Source organism: Peromyscus leucopus, chromosome 20 (genome assembly GCF_004664715.2).
Source record: "Peromyscus leucopus breed LL Stock chromosome 20, UCI_PerLeu_2.1, whole genome shotgun sequence".
Taxonomy (NCBI): domain Eukaryota; kingdom Metazoa; phylum Chordata; class Mammalia; order Rodentia; family Cricetidae; genus Peromyscus; species Peromyscus leucopus.
The window spans coordinates 41,624,079-41,644,996 of NC_051080.1; the positions used below are offsets into that span (position 1 = coordinate 41,624,079).

The following is a 20,918-nucleotide window of genomic DNA, read 5'->3' on the forward strand; positions in this document are numbered from 1 at the left end:
TTTTTTAGGATCCATCTGATAATTAAGTATCTGTTTCAGAGACTGTTGGAAGTGCTTGGTTCGTCTACCATCTGAGCCTCTGCTCATTTCTGCTGTTAGGATGAGTTCTTCAAGTGAACATTTCTTCATCATGTATGTGAGTGCTGGCAGTAGAACACTGAAAGCAGACGTTTTGTTGAATATAATGAAATCTCTTATTCAAGAAGTTGTGTTGAGGCCGGGCAGTGGTGGTGCACACTTTTAATTCCAGCACTTAGGAAGCAGAGGCAGGCAGATCTCTGGACAGCCAAGGCCACACAGAGAAGCCCTCCCTTAAAAACCAAAAAAATGTGTTGCTAGAAAAACTGACTACTTGCACACAGAAAGTTAAAGCAACATTAGAAATCAGGGGGTGCCAGGCTTTTTCTTTTGAGCCACCCACCAGCTCCCAAATCATGACACAGACTTATTAGTTTTGAGTGCTCAGCCTAAGGCCTATTTCTGGCTAGCCTTTTTAAACTTAAATTAATCTGTTTCTCTTTATCTACCTTTTGCCTTGGGGCTTATTACCTTTTACTGCTTCTCTATGTCTAGTTGGCTGGTGTCTGCCTGGCTTCTTGCCCTGGGCATGTCCCTCATTCCCTCTTCCTCCTTCTTGTTCTCATTCTTTTCAAGCCTAGATTTCTCTATTCATCCTTTCTCTGCCTAGCTATTGGCCATTCAGCTCTTTATTAGACCAATCAGGTGTCTTAGGCAGGCAAGGTGAAACATGCAAATAATCTTTACATAATTAAACACATATCCTTACATCATTAAGCAAATGCAGCATAAACAAAAGTAACACACCTTTACACAGTTAAAGTAATATTCTGCGGCATCAACAAATGTAACGCATCTTTACCTAGTTAAATAACATTCTATAGCAGATGGCCAAGTTTGTGAGTTTTAAATACTTACAGATATATTATTTTATATATTCAGAAAAGAGTAAAGGTCCTGAATCCAATCCTCAGCACAGGTGATGGGTTGGAGGCCGAGGGAGAATATGACTGTGGTGGGAGATGTAATGGGAATGGAGCAAATGAAGTGGAACTTGAGCTGTGTCCAAAAGTTAGTACAGATATCTGACATTGAACATCACGAGACAAAAACAGTCACCCTAACACTAGCTTTAACACTTTGTTGAGATTCATGCAGCTTAGACAAAGACAAGAATGTTTGTAAAAATAAGTCTGCCGGGCGTTGGTGGCGCACGCCTTTAATACCAGCACTCGGAGGCAGAGCCAGGAGGATCTCTGTGAGTTCGAGGCCAGCCTGGGCTACCAAGTGAGCTCCAGAAAAGGCGCAAAGCTACACAGAGAAACCCTGTCTCGAAAAACCAAAAAAAAAAAAAAAGTCTTACAGCCAGATGTTTGTATGTGTGAATAAAAGAATAGAAATGCAGTTAAAATCTCTACAAAAGGCCTTTTATATATTATACAAGGAAGCTGGATTTTGCAGGTGTTTGCATGCATGTATGTGTGAGTACATGTATTCTTGCCTGTGTGAACATGTATGGAGACCAGAGGTTGACATTAGGATGTCTTGTTCGATCACTTTTCTCACTGTAATTTTTTTTTTAGCTATTTATGTATATTGCATATTTGCTTTCATGAGTTTATGTGCACCTTGTGCATGCAGAAATCCCGAGGATGCCAGAAGAGGGTGTCAGATCCTCTGGAACTGGAGTTCAAGGAAGCTGTGAGCCTCCATGTGGATTCTGGAACCAAAATAAATAAAAAAAAAAAAAAAAAAAAAAAAAAAAATCAGGATGCCAAAATCAGATCCTGACTAGCAAGACTAGCAAGTACTCTTAACCATTGAATCACCTCTCTGGCCACTCCACTGTAATTTTTTTTTTTTTTTTTGGTTTTTCGAGACAGGGTTTCTCTGTGTAGCTTTGCGCCTTTCCTGGAACTCACTTGGTAGCCCAGGCTGGCCTCGAACTCACAGAGATCTGCCTGGCTCTGTCTCCCGAGTGCTGGTATTAAAGGCGTGCGCCACCACCGCCCGGCTCCACTGTATTTTTTGATGCAAGGTCTCATTAAAACTGGAGCTTTCTGTTTGGCTAGATTGGCTGGGTAGCCAGCTCTTGAGATCTGCCACATGCCATTGCACTCAGCTTGACCTAGGTGCTGGAAGTCTGGACTCGGGACGTCTTGCTTGCATAGCAGGCACTTTACCCACTGAACTCTCATCCAAGCACCACATCTGTAGGTTTTTTAGAAATGAAGGTGAATGCTCTAGTATAGATTTGCTGGGAGATAAGCATTTAGAAAGTAGCCTCTACGCTTGAATCTGTAAACAAGTAGGTCGGGCTCTTCCTTCTGTTGGTTTGTTATGTTTTGTTATCTCTTAAAAGCCTGTTCTTTTCTAATGAGAGACAAAGGGAATGGATCTGTATGGGAGGGGAAATGAGGAACTTGGAGGAGTAAAGGGAGAGGAAACTAATCAGGATATATTGTATGAAAAAAGAATATTTTCAATAAAAGGGAGAAGGTAGGCCTTGACAATGTGAATTTCTCCTAATATTTGTTTACTTGTGTATTTCACCCATTAGATTTTGGCACAGCTGATGTCCACTGAAATCTTTATTCAGTTCTCTAAGCTTCCAAAATAACATGTGACACTTAGCAAATAGCTTATAAATCTTGGTTGTGTGGAGACTATTCAAGAAAAGGCCGGTAGTTTTTTGGTTGCTTGTTTTTACAATATTTGTACTTATTTGTGGAATTGAATAATATGATCCAATACACATATGTAGTTGTCAAATCAGAATAATCAGCATCTTCCATCTTTTCAAGTATTAGCATTTCTGTCTAGTGAGAACCTTCAATCTTTTCCAAAAGTTGTTTTGAAATATATAATTAATTGTTGTGGACTATAGTTACCCTTCTGTACCAGAGAACATTAGAGCTATTGTCCCCAATTCTGTGTGCCTGCTATTCACACTCTTATCATCTCTCCTTACCCTTCGTAGCCTGTAGTGACCTCTATTCTAATTTATATTTCCATGTTACCAACTCTTAAAATATCACAGTGAGTGAAAGCATGTAGTAGTATGTCCTTAAAAGAATGATTTCACTTCCTTGGATATATATCTGATCAGAGTGTTGCTGAGGATTGGATTCGGGACCTTTATTGTTTTCTGAATATGTAAAATAGTCTATCTGTAAGTATTTAAAACTCACAAACTTGGCCATCTGTTGTAGAATATTATTTTAACTAGGTAAAGATACGTTGCATTTGTTGTGGACCCTCCATAATGTTTTTGGTACTGGCTGTATCAGTCTACTTGACTAGCTAATCTCAATAAGTAGCTAAATGAGTGACTACAAAGTATGTTTAACCAGCCATTTAAGGCTGGTGTGGTAGTTGTACAACTGTAATCCTAGTGTGCCTGTGCTGTAATCCCAGTGCTCTGGAGGAAGAGGCAAGAGGCTTAGGAATTTGAAGTCATCCTCAGCTATATTTGAGGTCAGCCTGGGATAAAGGAGAGCTTATCTCAAATAAAACCACGTACCAAAACCTTACTATGATTGTTATTGTTGTTTCTTTTCTGGAGACACCTATCTAAATGTAGAAATCATGTGGAGCTTTTTGACAAGCCTTTGAAAGAACAATATAAAATCAGCAGGAAGGAATTGGAAGACTATTCCAGAATTTGTATCTTGTGTTGCTACTTTTATCTCTATTAAATTGTTAAACATACACAGTCTGAAATGTTTTGCACATTGCTTTGAAACTGACCAAATTCTCTGCTTTATACAATTGATATGTTGGTTTGTTGTACATAGGGTTTGCCAGCAGTGCACCTTTATGCAATCAAACCATATCTGGTACATAATTTCCTTCTGAAAATGGCAGTAGGCTTTAATTTTATTGCTCCTAGAGCCCCATGTTACAGTATTTTACTTATACTATAGTATAAAACACATTATGTGTAAGAGCATAATGTGGTTTTGGAGCCAAGCAGACCTTGAAGTTTTAGTTTATTTACTAATTTAATGTGACTAATTTAGTTTATTTACTAATTTAATGTGGATCTTGTGTAATATTTAATTAATATTTCTACCTGTTTTCGCATCACTAAAATGGGGTGATACCTTCTGTATTTTTAAAGAATAAATAAGAAAATTGCTGTAATTAGCAAAAAGTAACCACTCAATAAATAACCTCTTATTGCTATTTAATATGCTAAGTTTTTTAAATCAAACTTAAATTTTTTTAGTTGTCAGCATCATACATTTCATTATGTATTTTATTGACAACTGCCTTTTCAAAAGCATAGCAAGATAATAAGTAACATTCTATTTTACTATTTCAGTCAAAGAAAAATAAGAAGAAATCAAAGTCAGACGCTAAAGCAGTACAAAACAGTTCCCGCCATGATGGAAAGGAAGTTGATGAAGGTATTTGAGCCAGGGAAAGCCTATAGAAAATATTTAAATTTTTTAAACTGAGGTGTATGGTATAAGCTGCATTTGTTTCACTTAATCTTGTATGTAGCTCTTTTTAATTGCCATAAATTTTAACATAAAGATCTGTGATGTTGTTAAGAAACACTTTGGTTATCTAAATCATTTAAGCATCCAATGGTGCTTATCCTTTAAATATATGTTTGCTCAATATTCTGAGCAGTTGAGAGGCCATTCATCTTGTCTTTGTTTCCTAAAAATATGGTTTGGAGTTTCCCATTTTTCTTAAATTTACCATTCCTAAAAGGCTGTGTGCAAAATTCTTGAATAAGCCATTTATTATCATCACACCCTAAACTCATGTATTAGTAGCAGATATAACACTCTCCTGTCACTTTTACCCAACAGGATAAAAAGATAAGAGACAATTCCTGTCACTTTTTATAAACCATACTCAATTTTATTAAAAAAACAAAACTAGAATAAAAAGTTTTGCCTAAAATAACATGAGATTAGAATAAATTCTTAGGGCAAATTAATATAATCAGCACTCTTGGTTTTTAGCTTAATATCTAAATTTATTATATCTGCCCCATCCCATATTTTTTTCCCCCTCAAAACTACAACTTTTTTGTTTTCCCCTTACTGAATAACATTTTTTTTCTCGGGCTATATCAGGAGCCTGGGAAACTAAAATTAGTCACAGAGAGAAACGACAACAGCGTAAACGTGATAAAGTGCTGACTGATTCTGGTTCATTGGATTCAACTATCCCTGGGATAGAAAATACCATCACAGTTACCACCGAGCAACTTACAACTGCATCCTTTCCTGTTGGTTCCAAGAAGAATAAAGGTATATTAGTGGAACATAAGAGTGGTACATCACATCAAACCCCTTTAAGTCAGATGTACAAATATTATGTCACAATCTATTTTGATCTGCTAATATCATTGTGCTGATATACCCTTCTTCATGAGAGTATTGTGAACCACATCCTGGTTTACCTCATAACAGCAGTGTTGTTATTATTGCCTAATGAATGGCTTATTAAATTAAAATTTGCCTTTCTGCCTTGAGTCACATTAGAAAATGTTGTTGCTTCTTCCCCTCGTGTGTGTTGCTTTGCACTAGTCCTCTTGCATCTCCATTTCTTAACAGTGAATAAGACATTGGCTAAGTGGAATATTTATCACCATTCTGCATGTTGGGCACTTTCATTCCAACATGAAACAAGCATGTTGTGGTTAGTGCAGGTTCTGTCTATCCACCCCAGTTGTTTTTTTTTTTTTTTTTTTTTCTTGTTGTTGTTTTGGTTTGGTTTTTGTTTTGGCAGTTTTGTAAGTATTGATAAAGCTAGACCAGAACTTCAAAGATGATTGAGCCAATGTTCTTCCTACCAAGAACTCAGCTGTGCAAACTATCCAGTATTGATAGCTACCTGAAGGGAGCACTTTGCATTGCTAGTGACCTCCTTGTTTTCTATTCCTTGGTTGTTAGGAGATCACCTTCTTAACCTTGTTGTTTTCACTTTTGTTCTTTGCTTGCTAGTTTACTGAGATTTACTGCCATAGTACAGCAGTGAGTTCTTCTTATCCATTCTGCTGTCAAATAATAGTAAAAGTAGTTTTAGTATTTTTGTTAGTGACCCCTTTTTTTCTGATTTGGGCATGCCTGCCTTGCTTTGCACCTCGTGTTTCATAGGTGTTTTGAGTTAGTGTGGTTTGTTTTGGTTATATTGTGATAATTATGCTTATTTTGTGCCGGAGAATTGGAACTTTTATGTTAGAACATATAATTCTCATTTTTTGCCATATTTTCTGTTATAATCCCAAATCTGGCAATGCTATTCTTAAGTTGATGTGCTTGCTTCTGGGATTATTGAAAAGGCAGCTCATGGTGAGATGAGGCAAAGTTGAATCCAATTTCAGAGCTCAATTCTCCAGTTTCTACCTAAAAGAACCTTCAGAATTTCGAAGCATTGCAGAATAATAGGCAATGCTTATAATAACTTATAATTAGGCAGTTTTCCAGGACTCGATTTTAAATTGACTAAAAATGTGGTAACTAGAGACTCGGTTCCCTGGGGACATGTGAAATACATTTTAAAATCACTTTTTTCAATGTCAAAACTGGCACTTGAAGGAGCAATTTATTATAGATAACAATTGTATGTTCCTCCTGATTTAATGTGTATAGTGGCCTGTTTAGTATTAAATAAATTTTATTTCTATTTCAACCCAGGTGATTCTCATCTAAATGTTCAAGTTAGCAACTTTAAGTCTGGAAAAGGAGATTCTGCACTTCAGGGTGAGAGAAATTACATGTAACTTAAACTGAAGTACCATCAAAATAGCAGCTTGTATACATGTCTCTTTCCTTACATGAATGATGCTGAAGGAAAGAAAGGGGGTTAGACTTACTTATACTTTCTACATTAATATGATCATAACCCAAATATTTTGAAAAATGGAAAAGGAAGCTCACTCACACTCTGCTTTTGGTATGTTCTAGCTCCTTCCCTTCCTGTATATAAAAACATTCAGTAATAATTTATGTGTAATTTTGGTTCTTGCTTGCATCATTTAAACCAATACAGAAGGATCTTTGTTGGACATGAGTGTAATATGGACATACTGGGATAAAAAGTCTTTAATCTTAGAAAGTGTAGCTCTTATACATTTTAACTGCTTCCTTGATGGTATCAAACATTTTGTGATAAATTAATATAGTTTAAAGTTATTGGGTGTTTCACAAACAAAAATAGCCTAATTCACTCATTTCTCATCACTGAAGCAAGCAGAGCAGCGTGCCAGCCTAAAGCAGAAGTATCACAGAAAAAGAGAAGCATCTTCTCATTTCAGGCTTGTTCTTAACACTTCCTTAATGCCCACACATCTCAGTCCTGGCTACACATCTAGGAAGCTGTCCACACACAGACCCTGTCGTCAAGGTCCTCACTCTCATTGGTATGGGCCGATGCCATGGAGTCTATTTATACTTCTTAGGTGATTCTGACGTGCAGACTTTATACATAATATAATATACAAAAGTATATTTAAAGAAAGAACGTGTAACTAAGAAGTCTTCATTTCATAGTGGGTGAGTATTCAGAACAGACTCAAATACATGTTTTCGGTTTGTCAATTTGCCATTGAGAACATCGCTAGTGTGCATGTTACATTTTAACCTTCTGTTGACTTATTAAGAAATGATCTTGTAGTCAGGTATTGTGGTGCATGCTTGTAATCCCAGCACTATAGAAGCAGAGGTAGGAGAACCATGAAACTAATATGAGCTACATAGTGAGACCCTGTCTCAGAAACAAACTTTACAGGGGTCTGTGTCAGATCTGTATACTTTTTTTATACTCAAACTACTTAAAGGACAATAAGAAGGAAGAGAGGACTTAAGCTTAAGCCGAGTTATCATAGTAACTTGAAAATGTTCCGTTTTTAACAAGAAATCATATATCTTTTTAATCTTTACTTTCTTTTCTTTTCTTTCTTTTTTTTTTAAGTTTCTTCAGGATTAAATGAAAATCTTACTGTCAATGGAGGAGGCTGGAATGAAAAGTCTGTAAAACTCTCCTCACAGATGAGTGCAGGTGAGGAGAAGTGGAACTCTGTTCCACCTGCTTCTGCAGGCAAGAGGAAAACAGAGCCATCTGCTTGGACTCAAGACACTGCTGATGCTAATGCCAATGGGAAAGACTGGGGAAGGAACTGGAGTGATCGTTCAATATTTTCTGGCATTGGTAAGAACTTTTAGGGGAAAATTTTGATTCATTTAAAATTGGTAATCTGATACATCTTGGATTTTTCAGGATTGGTGATGGAAAGCAAACCATCAATAGAAGTATTGCTAAGCTGGGCAAGGTAGTGCATGCCTGTGATCCCAGCACTTGGAATGTGGAGGCTGGAGGATCAGGTCATCTTCAGCTGCATAATGAGTTAGAGGATAGCCTGGGCTACGTGAGATCCTGTCTCCTCCTCCCCCACTCCACCCCACTGGGAAAAAAGAAGAAATAGTAGTCCTGCCATGCAGAAGTAATAGTGATAATTAAGTTATCTCAGACTCTGCATAGAATAAAACAAGTTGAAACTAGCATGAATAACATCATTTACTCTCTATAGTGTTTTCATATTCTCTGTTGTATTTTTTCCTCAGTATGGCTGACTGATGTAATTGTATATTCTTAGTGATGTCATAAATGCAGTATATGAGTAGATGTGATAGATTTTAGTAATTTTATTGATTGTAAATAAAAATAGTAAATAAAGGTACTAGACAAGTTTATAGCATTCATATTATTTTATAGTCTATTAAAATGACTATTAGATGTATTTTCCCCCTGGATTTTAATGGCAAAAATTAGTAGTTTTCCTTTTGAGAGGCATTGCATTTTAAGCAACATGTGCTTATATGTTATAGGAAAAGAAATCTTTATTAAATATAGAAAACTGCAAATAGGTAAGGGAAACATTATCACAACACCAAGTGGCAGGTGTAATTACAGGGATTTTCCCTACAGCATATAGTTTTTGTTTTTTACATATACTGAATTGAATGTGCATTTTTGTGTTCCTTTCCTCATCGCCCAATTTGTAAGGAAAGTTTTACCTGCTCTTAGGAGCATGTTTACTTAATGGCCTTGTGTGCTGTCTTATTTAATAGCATGGTTTACTTAGCTATTCTGTATTATTGGAGACTGACTTTTAAAAAGTATTTTAGGTAATGTTATCTTTAGTGTGTTTGTCTAGGATAGATTCTTGGGAATGAGTTGGGTTAGAGAGAACACGAATGTCTTCATCATATCGTCAGTACTCTCATACTCTCCCCCCAGTGTAAGTGCCCATTGATTGTAGTCTTACCAAAGTTGAGCTTTTTTTTTTTTTTTAAAGTCTTTTTAATTTGATAAGCACAAAATGCATGAATTGTTTTGGTTGACTTTTAAATCACTGATGCAATTGGAAATTTTTCCATGAATTAATTGATCATTTTTGTTTCTTATACCAGTTAATTTATTCTATTCTTTGCCATTTGTCTAATGGCTTTGTTATTTTGTTGACTTTATAAAATTGATTTATAATTCATCATATAGTAAAATAATTGTTTCTTTGCTTTTGGGGTTTGGTTTTTGTTTTTGTTTTCTCAGAGTCTCACTATGTAGCCCTAGCTAGCCTAGAAAACTCTGTTGACAAGGCTGGCCCGGAACTTATGTACAGTTCTCCTCTCTCTGCCTTCTGAGTGCTGGAAATAGAGTTGTGAGCCACCATGCTCTGCTTAAACATGCAGTGTTTTGTTTTTTGGGGTTTTTTTTTTCTCTGTTTTACTTATGGCAGGTATTTTTGATAACTTAGCTTAATTTGGGGAGTATTGGATACTAGGAAGTTCTTAGTTTGCAAGAAAAAACACAACCTCTTCTTTCACACCTAGCTTTCCAACCCCTTTTAAAGACTAATGCCCTCAAGAGGCAAACTGCAGTTCATTCACTAACACTGTTGTTCCGAGTTTGCTCTCCTCCCCCTTTGATGTCCAAAAACTGTAGAAATACCACAATTTGTTCACAAAGATAGTCCCTAAATTCATACCATCATTTTCAACAGAGAAATAACTATACTAAAAATAGTATTCTCTCCTATTTAGTAAAAGGTCAGGTCTTATGGACTAATAGTGGGAACACTGACCTTGTAATGTATTTTTAGTTTACTTACAGAAGCTATGTAGTTTCACTATTAGAACATAGATTAGGTGGTATTTGCCTAGTGTTGTTACAGAGAGTACAATTAGATGCATTCAAGATTTTTAAGTTTGCAATGGATTGTTAAGGAAAAACGGCTATGACTGAAGACATGAAGAGGTGTGTGTGCTCCTTAGAATACAGTCATGTCGAGTAACAAGGCACCTTAAAAAGTGCGTGCTAGATGATTTGTCATTGTGTGAACATGTACTTAAACTAAGATACCTAGAATGAACTAGGTGAGAAAGTCTCATAGAGCCACAAATATATGTAGGCTGCTATAGACCTAGGTGTTGTTCTGTTTTTAGAGAAATATCTTGAAAATAATAAAAAGGCAGCATGATGAAGTAGAACAAGGATAGACTAGTTCAGACAGACCTATTAGGAGTTTATGGACATTTAGTTATGTAACCCAAATGAACCTCATATTTAAGTAATGTGACGATTGATTGTAATGAGTGTCAGCTACTATGTTTGGTGCCTCATCTGGAGTAGTTGATTAAATCATGATAGATAATGACATAGTTTGTATGGTGGAAAGAGTAGGCTTGGAAACTGACTTTAAGTTCCAGATAAGTATTAGTAAATCATTTGCTAGCTCTAAAACAGCCTAGCAGGGTTAACAGAAGGATTAGAACTCAGTGTATAAGGGAGTCACCCATATAGTGGACACTTAGTAAATAATAGCTATTGCTATATTAATTGTTTTTTGTTTTTTATGATAATCTTTAAATATTGCTATCATAGTTTTAAATCTGTACATCTTTCAAGTTTCATTGCAAATTGAAGGTTGCAAGTGACATTCTTTATTTTGCCAGCTGCTTGGTCTAGTGTGGCTAGGGGAATGAGTGCCTCTCAACAGAACTCTGCTTCTTTTGCATCTCTCACACTTAACTCTGCTGTCTCTGGTATGTGAAAACAGTCTTTCGTTTAGTTAACCAAAACATTTCTGTTTACTTTTAGCACTTGTTATTTGAAAAATTGATTAGCATCAAATATTGCTATCAACATAATTAATATATGAAGTAGCAAAAGCCTTTATGTTGTAGGGGACACCCAAGTCCTTATGAGAACCACTGGGTTAGGACCATGCTCTTGTTACTAGTGCACCCCACCAAACTTCTGCTTGAATTTGCCATGTTTCTATTCATTCCTACTCATTATGAGTTTATAATTAAGCTTTTCAGATAATATGGACACACATACACAATAATGTTTTAGGACCTATTGATGTATATTATTCACACTGTCAATCCAGCATCCCTTAAATGGATAGGTTTTTTTATTAATCAGCAAAAGCTACATATATTAAACAAATATTACATAAGTAGGAGGGACACTTTCATTTATACTACTTGATTCACATAGCTTCCAATGGACTTCATTTGCTAATGATGTTATTTCATGGTACCTGGAACATTAGCCTAGAATGGGGGCTAGCAGACTCTTCCTGTAAAAGCATATAGTAAGTGGTTTATGTTTTTTGGGCCATACTGTCTCTGCTATAGCTATTAACTCAACTTTGCCATGATAACAAGAAAGCAACCAGAGATAATACATAGGCAAATGAGTGTTCTGACTTCAAAACACTATTCATTTGACTTTTTTCAGATATGAAATTCTGGCCAGGCATGGTGGCGCACAACATGGTGGCACACTTGAGAGGTAGAGGCAGGCAGATCTCTGAGTTTGAGGCCAGACTGGTCTACAGAGCGAGTTCCAGGATAGACAGAGTTGTTACACAGAGAAATCCTGTCTCAAGGGGAAAAAAACAAATAAATAGATATGAAATTCTTAGTTCATGGGCCAATCAAAATCAGTGGTTGGACTTGGCCTACAAGATGCAGTTTGTTAACCCATGGTCTCGTCAACCACATTTCATTTCCAGGAGTGCTACAAGTTAATTGCTTCCTTTATTTGATGGCTATATAACATATACATACATTCAGAGAAAGCAGTAGGGGCTACTGGAGATAAGTTTATGCTAATATATATGCTAAATATTGCCACATTTGTTGGATAATCTGCTAAATTTTACATTGAAATATTACTATTTTGAGTATATAATGAGACAGTAATCATTAGGGAAATGCTAGCCGGCTCATCTATCTATAAGCAAGTAGAAATGTATAAATTAGTGAAGACTGTGAGGAGAAGTAATTATTTTTATCTATACTAACCAGAGACCTATGCTTCTTATCCAGTTTTTTCTGTCAGTGGCTCTCAATCCAAAGTGAATATCAGAGTCACTTAAGGACTCTTACACACATGAAATTCTGATTCAGGTCTTCCATGTAGGTGTCTCTGTGCCTGCTTTCATTTGCATTCTCAAATTAATTTGTAGCCGTAGAACAATGCGTTTTGACCTCACTTCCATGAATTATTATGCCCCAAAATGTATTTAAATTTTTACATAAAGTTCTGAACATTGGGCCACCACTGCTTTCTTCAGGTTCCTAAGAGGCCTTGTAACCCCCAACTCTCATCCCACCTATTCCTTCTCACTTACCCTCTAAGAAAAAACAACCAAACTTAGAAAATAGTATTCTGTTCTTTTAAATGTACCTGAACTTAACTCTCAACTTCGAGCAACTCTTGTCTCTCTGACATTTCTCTGTCTCACCTCTCTGGTTAATCCTGTTTCTTTTAACTTTCTATGGCCTAAACGTTGAGCAGACTCAAACATTTTCTAATCGTTTTTCTGAGTTCCCAGGATGTATGCATACTCTGAAGCATCTAGCATTAAGATTTTGTGCTTTACTGCTTTCCTTTAAGAAGAAAAATGGAGCTTGTTTTCAAAATTTTGACGTTTGCAGATAACAAAAATCAGACTCTGATTGGTATGAGTGGTGGTGTTGAATTAGATCTAGTTATTATCATACTTAATTTAAAATTGCCCTCAATTTTACTTTTCCTTTTAATTTAACTCTTTTGCTATGTCTGAATTTTTCCTTTTAGGAGAAATAAGGTCCATGTGCAAAGTATAGAACTATTGTTATGAAACATCCTTGGGAAATTCCATTTTTAATTTTGTTGCATTCATTTTTCATTTAAGGGTCTACTGCTGAGCCAGTTTCTCAGTCTACCACTTCTGATTATCAGTGGGATGTTAGCCGTAATCAACCCTATATCGATGATGAATGGTCTGGGTTAAGTATGTCCTTTTAAATTTTTTCAGTTACTTTCCTCAGAATTTTATTTCTAGCACCCTGAATTCATGCTTTATGTCTTAATTTTAATCCTAATTTCTCCCCTTTAAAGGTCATAGTAATATAATTTAACATCAGCTATACTACTTGGAACTTGATCCTGAATCCCTATGGAATTAAAACTAACTTTCTGTTATGACTGAGGCAGTTTTTGTTTTCTCGTAGTTCTGGAGGACTCATTTTTAAATTTTACTGTTTTAAATGAATAATTCTATTTCTCTGGTTTTATTATAAAAGAAGGGATATAGAGTCTACAGCAGTGGCTTTGAATATTGTGTTGTGTGCACATTTTTGTACTAGTAGACAACCATTTTCATAGCCCAGTTTGCAATAGAAACATAAATTTAAAGGAAGAATCATCTTGGTGGTGATGGTGGTGGTGGTGGTACCCCCTTTTAATCCCAGAATTCAGGAGGCAGAGGCAGTCAGATCCCTGGAGTTTGAGGCCAGCCTGGTTTACAGAGCGAGTTAAGGACAGCCAAGGCTACACAGAGAAACCCTGTCTCAAAAACACCAAAAAAAAAAAAAAAAAGAAGAAGAAGAGTAAGCTGGAGGCATTATGCACCAGCCTTCTGCCAGAGGGCAGAGCCAAGGTTGAGCTCTGTGAGTTCAAGGCTAGTCTGGTCTGTGTAGGAGTTCCAGCCACACAGGGCTACATGCAAGACCCTGTCTCAAAAATAAAAGTAAGAAAGGGGAAAAGAAAAAGAAAATAGTCTTCGTATTGAAAAAGCGCACCATCTTCATTTAAAATTACAAACTTCTAAGGCTTCCCCCCCAATAGTCCAATTTTCGGAATTTATTCTTTCCTCTGAATTTTTATGTCACAGTCTTTCCTACCTTGTTTCTTTCCATCATTTTAGTCTTTGTTTTAGAAAAGAAAGTATAGATTAAATGTTCTTATTTTTAATTTTTTAAATTATCTTCTGGATTTTTATTTTTTACTTTGACCTTATTTTAATAATTTTTTTATTTGAGTTGAAACCTCCAGAAAGAGAAACTTGATTACTCTTATATGCAGTACTTTTTTTTTCTTTGTGGGTTGGGGGGGTGGGATTCTGACAAAATTACCCTGGCTAGCCTAGAACTCAGTGATCCTCCTACTGTGCTTCCCAAGTTCTGAGATTAAAGGCGTGTACCATCATTCCCACTACTGCAGTTTTTTTCAGAGGGTTTAGTGTGATGTATGAGGAAAGTAATGATTTGGTAGTGATGGTGATAAAGGTAAACACAGACGGTCTGCCCGGGGCTGGTCTCAGGTTTTTGCACAGTATCACCATACTTAATACTTGAAGCAGTTGCTGTACTCATTCTCTTTAATCCCTGCGTGGTACGGTCACAGTGATGATAGTAACCATGGAGACAAGCTTTGTGATCCAGTGACTGAAGCAGAGTCCGGACAGATTAAGGGAGATTAGGTGAAAGGTGATTAGAGAGGCCCATGTCTGAACATTAAGAAGGTGAGAGCTAAGGCTGTTGGACTTGGTTCTGTGTTGTGTTGGTGTTCTTTTAGACCTGGTCTCACTTTGTAGCCCAGTTGGCTTTGAACTCTCAGTCCAACGAAGGTACTTGTTTGGAAAGTTTAGTTTCAGTCCTAGGTCTAGAATATGGTATTTCATATGTCTTGAGCTTTATCATATTTTGGAATCTAATTGAACAGAATCCATTCTGTCTACTTTGAGTAGTTTTGAGAAAGCTCTATAAATTATAATGTATCAAGATGTGTACGGATGCAAAAGCATGGGTTTTAAAGAAAATTTGTCTATGTTGCTTTTAGGACAAATAATCATCTCTGCAGTGCAGAACTAGGAAAGCAGCAGTAAGGGAGCTGTGCTGCTGAGGGTTAAGACCACTGAGCCAGTAGCTACAGGCTGTCCTGCTGGACATGTTACTGTACCTGTCTGTATGAGGGTTTTCTAATAGGAAAACCATTGTTGACTGCTAAACAAATAAAAATTACATATAAAAGTATGTTGGTGAGACTCTAGATACTTAAAGCCAGGTGTATTCTGTCAAGATGAGTTAGTGGGTAAGGGCACTTGCCTCCAAGCCTTAGAACCTGAGTTTGATCCCTAAAACCCACAGGATAGCTAAGAACTAGTTCCCACAGTTGTCCTTTCATTTCTACATATATACACATGGGTCCGCGCACACACACAAATGAATAAATAGGTAAGTGTTAATTGTATGGGGGTGGCCCTGGTGGATCTAGAGAGATGGCTTAGCGATTCAGAGCATTTGCTGCTTGTATGGGAAACCTGGGTTCAGTTCCAACACCCCCACATGATGGCTCACAACTATCTGTAACTCCAGTTCCAAGGGATCTGATACCCTTTTTTGGCCTCCATGGACATGGCACACAAGATATACACAATGCAGGTAAATGTACACCACATAAAATTAAAATGTAGAAAAAAATGGTGGTGCACACTTTTAATTCTAACACTTGGGAGGCAGAGGCAGGCAGATCTCTGAGTTTGAGGCCAGCCTGGTCTATAAAGTGACTCCCAGGACTACACCAAGAAACCCTGTCTCAAAAAACAGAATGAGACAAGTATTTACACACACACATAAAGCAAGGTGTGGGGGTGAATGAGTATAATCCCAGTACTTGGGGGTTAAAGCACTTGAAGAGGCAGGAGGTTCAGGAATTCAAGATCTTTCTTTCTTTTTTTTTTTTTTTTTTAATTTTTCGAGACAGGGTTTCTCTGTGTAGCTTTGTGCCTTTCCTGGAGCTCACTTGGTAGCCCAGGCTGGCCTCGAACTCACAGAGATCCTCCTGGCTCTGCCTCCCGAGTGCTGGTATTAAAGGCGTGCGCCACCACCGCCCGGCTCAAGATCTTTCTTGTCAAGGCTAACCTGAAACACTTGAAACCCTGTTGCGAGAGAAATTTTATACTTATATGTATCTATAATTATATATCTAGATATATATATATAGATAGATAGATAGATAGATAGATAGACAGATAATTATATAATCAAGAATACCATATTCAAGTTTGCTATGCCATATCAACAGCCTTCTACATCCAAAATTTATTTTTAATTCATTTTGCCTGAATTTTATTTTTGTGTATGTGTATCATCTTTAATGTGGTCTTGGTTTGGATTTTTTGCTTGTTTGTTTTGGAAGGGTATACTCGTTGAACTTAATTATCACTCTTGAATTTATAGAATGCATTGCATAGTATATTATGGTAACTTTTAATATCAATTTGCCACAAATTAGAATCAACAATAGCTGTCTCATTGTGGGACAACACCTGGTAGTGACTCAGTCCATAAGGCCGGGTGCTTCAGTAGTCCGAGTCTGCTGCTTAGAATGTTGTAGAGAACCACCGGTCTCTAGTTCATAATGATAGAGACATGGAGTTTGCTGTGAGAGAAAGGACCAGCAGCAAAATGGGGCAGATTAACTTGGTGGCAAGAGGGAAGGCCAAGTGAGCAAAAGGCTACTTAGTGGGGGATTGAATCTGTGTTTAAATGCTGGATAACAACATTGTTTACAGAAGTTTTCTGATAGAAATAGCTGATCCCTTGCCAGATAGACATAGTGGCACTCATCTTTAATTCCAGCACTCAAGAGAGACAGAGAGGCAGGCAGATCTCTGAGTTTGAGGCCAGCCTAGTCTACGAGAGTTCTGGGACAGTCAGGGCAACACACAGAAAGAAACCCTGTCTTAGAACACAAAAAAAGAAAAAAGAAATAGCTGATCTCTAGATTCAGGCTAACAGTGCCATTCTTGAACCTAAAACATTATCCCACAAGCAGATTAAATGAAGAAATAAATTCCTTATCCATATAATATATATCCCTATATATTAATATATATTAATGCAGCTCTGTATTAAAAAACATTGGCAGACTTGTAAAAATTTGGGGGTGGGGAATGGCTCTGTTTAATAAAAGAATAAGACTACACTATCAGTCATTTTCAAGAAAACTATGTTTAAGAAGTTCATTAGGGCTGAGGATATAGTTCATTGATAGAGCAAAGCCATGTTCAAATACGATCACTACCAAAACAGAAAAACTACATTGTTTATTAGCACATTAAACCTATGACTCTTAAGCAATGTTTTTACAGAAATTAAACCAGAGAGGACAACTCTTTCTCAGATTTGAATTCTCTAAGTATTACACTAGATTTCTGTTCCTCCCCACACACGCTATAGTATTCATTAAGAAAGTGGGCTTGTGTTAGTATGCTGCATATAAACTCTTTGTACTTGGTAGTCTCTTTTCTGGCAGTCAATCTTAGAGACATGGCTAATGGACAAGTTTCCAGAGCTTTCCATCAGTGAGTTTCCTCACAGTGAAGCTCTTACATTTGAAATCCTCTAACAATATCGTTAACAAATGTTTGGTATAAGATGAGAAGTTAGCTCCAGACATCTACTGGATCCATTTGTGCTTATAAAAATGACTCCCCATTTCTGTATTTAAGATTTATCAAATATATCGGAGCTGGCATGAAGTCCATTGAAGAATACTTACCTGTGTCATGGACAAGGCTCTGAGTTGAATCCCTAGCATTTAAAACAAAAGTGTATCTCATGGAGATTTCTCAAAAATCTCAGTTTTAACAGTTTCGATGTCACCATTGATAGTAAAAGCAGTAGCTTCCATTTGTTGAGCGATTACTATATTGCTGTGAGCTGCTGCTGTAAGAGTATCTTACATTGTCCTGTCAGAACTGCATGAAGTTGGTATAGAGCCAGGTGTGGTGGTGCATGCCTTTAATCCCTGTCAAGGCAGTCTGGTCTACATTGCCAGGACAGCCAAGGCTACAGAGAGACCTGTCTCAAAAAAAGAAAAAAAAAAGCCAGGCTTGGTGGTACATACCTGTTATCCCAACACTTGGAGGCAGAAGTAGGCATATCTGAAGAAAAATGAAAGGAGCGGAATTAAGCAGTGTTGTGTCACATTAAGTAATAAAGGGTTATTAATGGACATTTGTTTGACAGTAAGGCCCATGTTCTTAAACTCTATATTAGTGCTCTGAAGTACTGACTGAATATCATATCTGTCTGCTTCTGAGACATGATAATAAATTTTGAGTCAGGAAAGGACAGCCTTTTCTGTAGCATACTTCACACTTCTAATCATATTTTCCTGACTAGAAGTTCTGCTTATTTTTTGACTCCTCCTATCGTACTGAGGCTTAGCCCAGCCCACCCTTCTATTTTCCACAGTCCCCTATGATAGAATCTGTCACTCTTTTCTCCTTGTACTTACTTATCTCCACTGAATAGTTAGACTATTAGCTGCATGTGACAGTGGCTTCTACACAGTTACTTTTAGCTTATGGACCTAGTTAACTCAGTTCTATTGCGTGGTTAGAACTTAACAAGGAACTGCCTCATGAGCAAATGAACTTCAATTCTGAGAAGATATACTTACTATTAATGTGTGTCTTTCTCACATAAATTTGAGATCATGTGCAAAAGATTTTGTCTGTTTAGGCTTTTTCTGTTTTGATTTTTGTTTGTTTTTTTCCTGTGAGCGTTCTCTCAGATCATTCTTTGGTCTTCTCAAATGTGTATTAAAGCTTTTGTGAAGATCCTGGAAAATTAAAATAGCAGTAAGCATAAAACAGACAGATTTGCCCCCTTGATCCTAAAATGTATGCCCAAGTTATGTTTGGCATTACCCTGGGAGCAGGTCAGTGGGACAGATTAGAAATCCCAGAAGCAGTGAAATGTCTATGAAAAAAACTTAGTATTTGGTATTAGTAGAATTAAGACATTATGGAAATTGCTGGGCTTATTTCAGTTAAACAAAGCTAGGAAGACTTCCTGACCATTTGGAAGTAAAGTATAACCTCTGTCATCTTAAACCAAACTTAGCTGTAAGTAGATACTGTAAGAAGGTATGTGGGAGTGAGTGGTTTGCAGGGAGGGTGGGGAGGGTCAGCTCTGGGAACCACTTAGCCAAGGAGAATTGAAGGCCTGTGCTCCCCTCTAGCAGTGACCAGTGATAGCTTCCAAAGTAAAATGTCAGTGCCTTGGAGCGAAAGACAGAAATTCAGAAAGTCGGCAAAGCTGTTTTTTAGACTAGGGTGTTCAAAGCCCTGCAAGTGGCTCCAATACTTTTAGTCATCAGATAAGAGGCACTTAACACTGGGAAATGTTAAGAGGCTACAAGTTGATTATTAGAAGAGGAATGAAAGTGGTTCCCTAGTTTGTCATGATTTGGTGAATTTGAAGAACCTAATCTTGACGAGCTTATTAAGATGTATTAGGAGATGACAGGAGGGTGTAGAATTTTGGTACTATGAATAAAGCTTTAATTCTGTGCCCTAGAAAACAAATTGATTACAGAAATATGAGCGGACCTTGGGCTAGGTTAAAGATGGGCAGAGGGAAAGTGCAGATTAGAAGACTGACAGAGGAGAGCGGCATTGAAACTAACAAGCGTCTCTACTTGATCATGTGCCTAGCGACATTTGGACAAAGGCTACTACCATGTTTCCACCTTTTGCTAGCTCTTAAAATATGCTTGGGGGAAGAATAGTTTAAAATTACAGCTTAATTCAGCATAAAGAATGTTTAGTGTTTGAATTTTAGCTTCTGACAGAATGACAGATAACTAATTCACATTGTTAACTTTTAGATGGTTTGTCTTCTGCTGATCCCAGCTCAGACTGGAATGCACCAGCAGAGGAGTGGGGGAACTGGGTAGATGAAGAAAGAGCTTCACTTTTGAAGTCCCAGGAACCAATCCTCAATGATCAAAGGGTAAGTATAAGGAATTAAGAGATAATTATTCATTAAAGAGACTGATCCCAGCACTTGGAAGGCAGAGGCAGGCGGATCTCTGTAAGTTCAAGGCCAGCCTGGTCTACAGAGTAAGTCCCTGAACAACCAGGACTGTTACACAGACAAACCCTGTGTCAACACCCCACCCCACCCCCCAAAAAAAAAGGAAGAGAGAGAGAAAGACTCAGGAGAATTCTAGGCTACAGAGGTAGAGACAGTTGAATCTCAGGAAGGAGGAGGTGTTGAACAGCATAAGAAACAGCAGAGTGGTTAGGGACATTAGACCTGGAGGTTGTCACTGTATTTACTTCCTGGGAATTTAGATCATTTTCATTACAAATTTTGGAACCAGGGTTAGGGGTGTAACTCTGTAATAGAGCATGTACTTAGCATGTACAAGGCCTTGGGTTCAAGCCTCATCATCAAAAAAAAAAAAAAAAAAATCTTGGACTAAAAGCCATATTTCAGAAAGTTGGATGGTTAGGAGATTTATGTTAGGAGGCTGGAGTGATGGCCCGAGGTTTAAGAACACTGGCTGCTCTTACAGAGGACTGGACTTGATATTCAACACCTCAGGCACAAAACACAGCATCTGGTGCACAGACAACCAAAACACCCATATACATAACTGATTTTTTGTTTTGTTTTGTTTTTTTAAGAGAAGTTCTAGCAAATAAAAGGTTCAGGGAAAAAATAGATAAGACTGGAGGAGAGGCAGTAGGTTACATCAATACACAGTATGGGGAGGGGTAATAGAGATTTTAGCAC

At 37.2% G+C, this 20,918-nt stretch overlaps 1 protein-coding gene across 4 annotated transcripts in view; it reads left to right on the forward strand.

Annotated features, from left to right (window-relative positions):
* Window positions 1-20,918, forward strand: part of Mtdh (metadherin) — a 54,908-nt gene that overhangs the window by 23,642 nt on the left and 10,348 nt on the right. Inside the window, exons 3-9 of one of the 4 annotated variants that reach the window (XM_028893774.2) lie at window positions 4,346-4,430; window positions 5,115-5,291; window positions 6,681-6,746; window positions 7,957-8,193; window positions 10,998-11,087; window positions 13,235-13,333; window positions 20,005-20,129. In XM_028893774.2, coding sequence (XP_028749607.1) covers window positions 4,346-4,430; window positions 5,115-5,291; window positions 6,681-6,746; window positions 7,957-8,193; window positions 10,998-11,087; window positions 13,235-13,333; window positions 20,005-20,129 — 879 coding nt within the window. The remainder of the gene's footprint in view (window positions 1-4,345; window positions 4,431-5,114; window positions 5,292-6,680; window positions 6,747-7,956; window positions 8,194-10,997; window positions 11,088-13,234; window positions 13,334-20,004; window positions 20,130-20,918) is intronic. The other 3 variants (XM_028893775.2, XM_028893776.2, XM_028893777.2) reach the window with 3 other exon arrangements.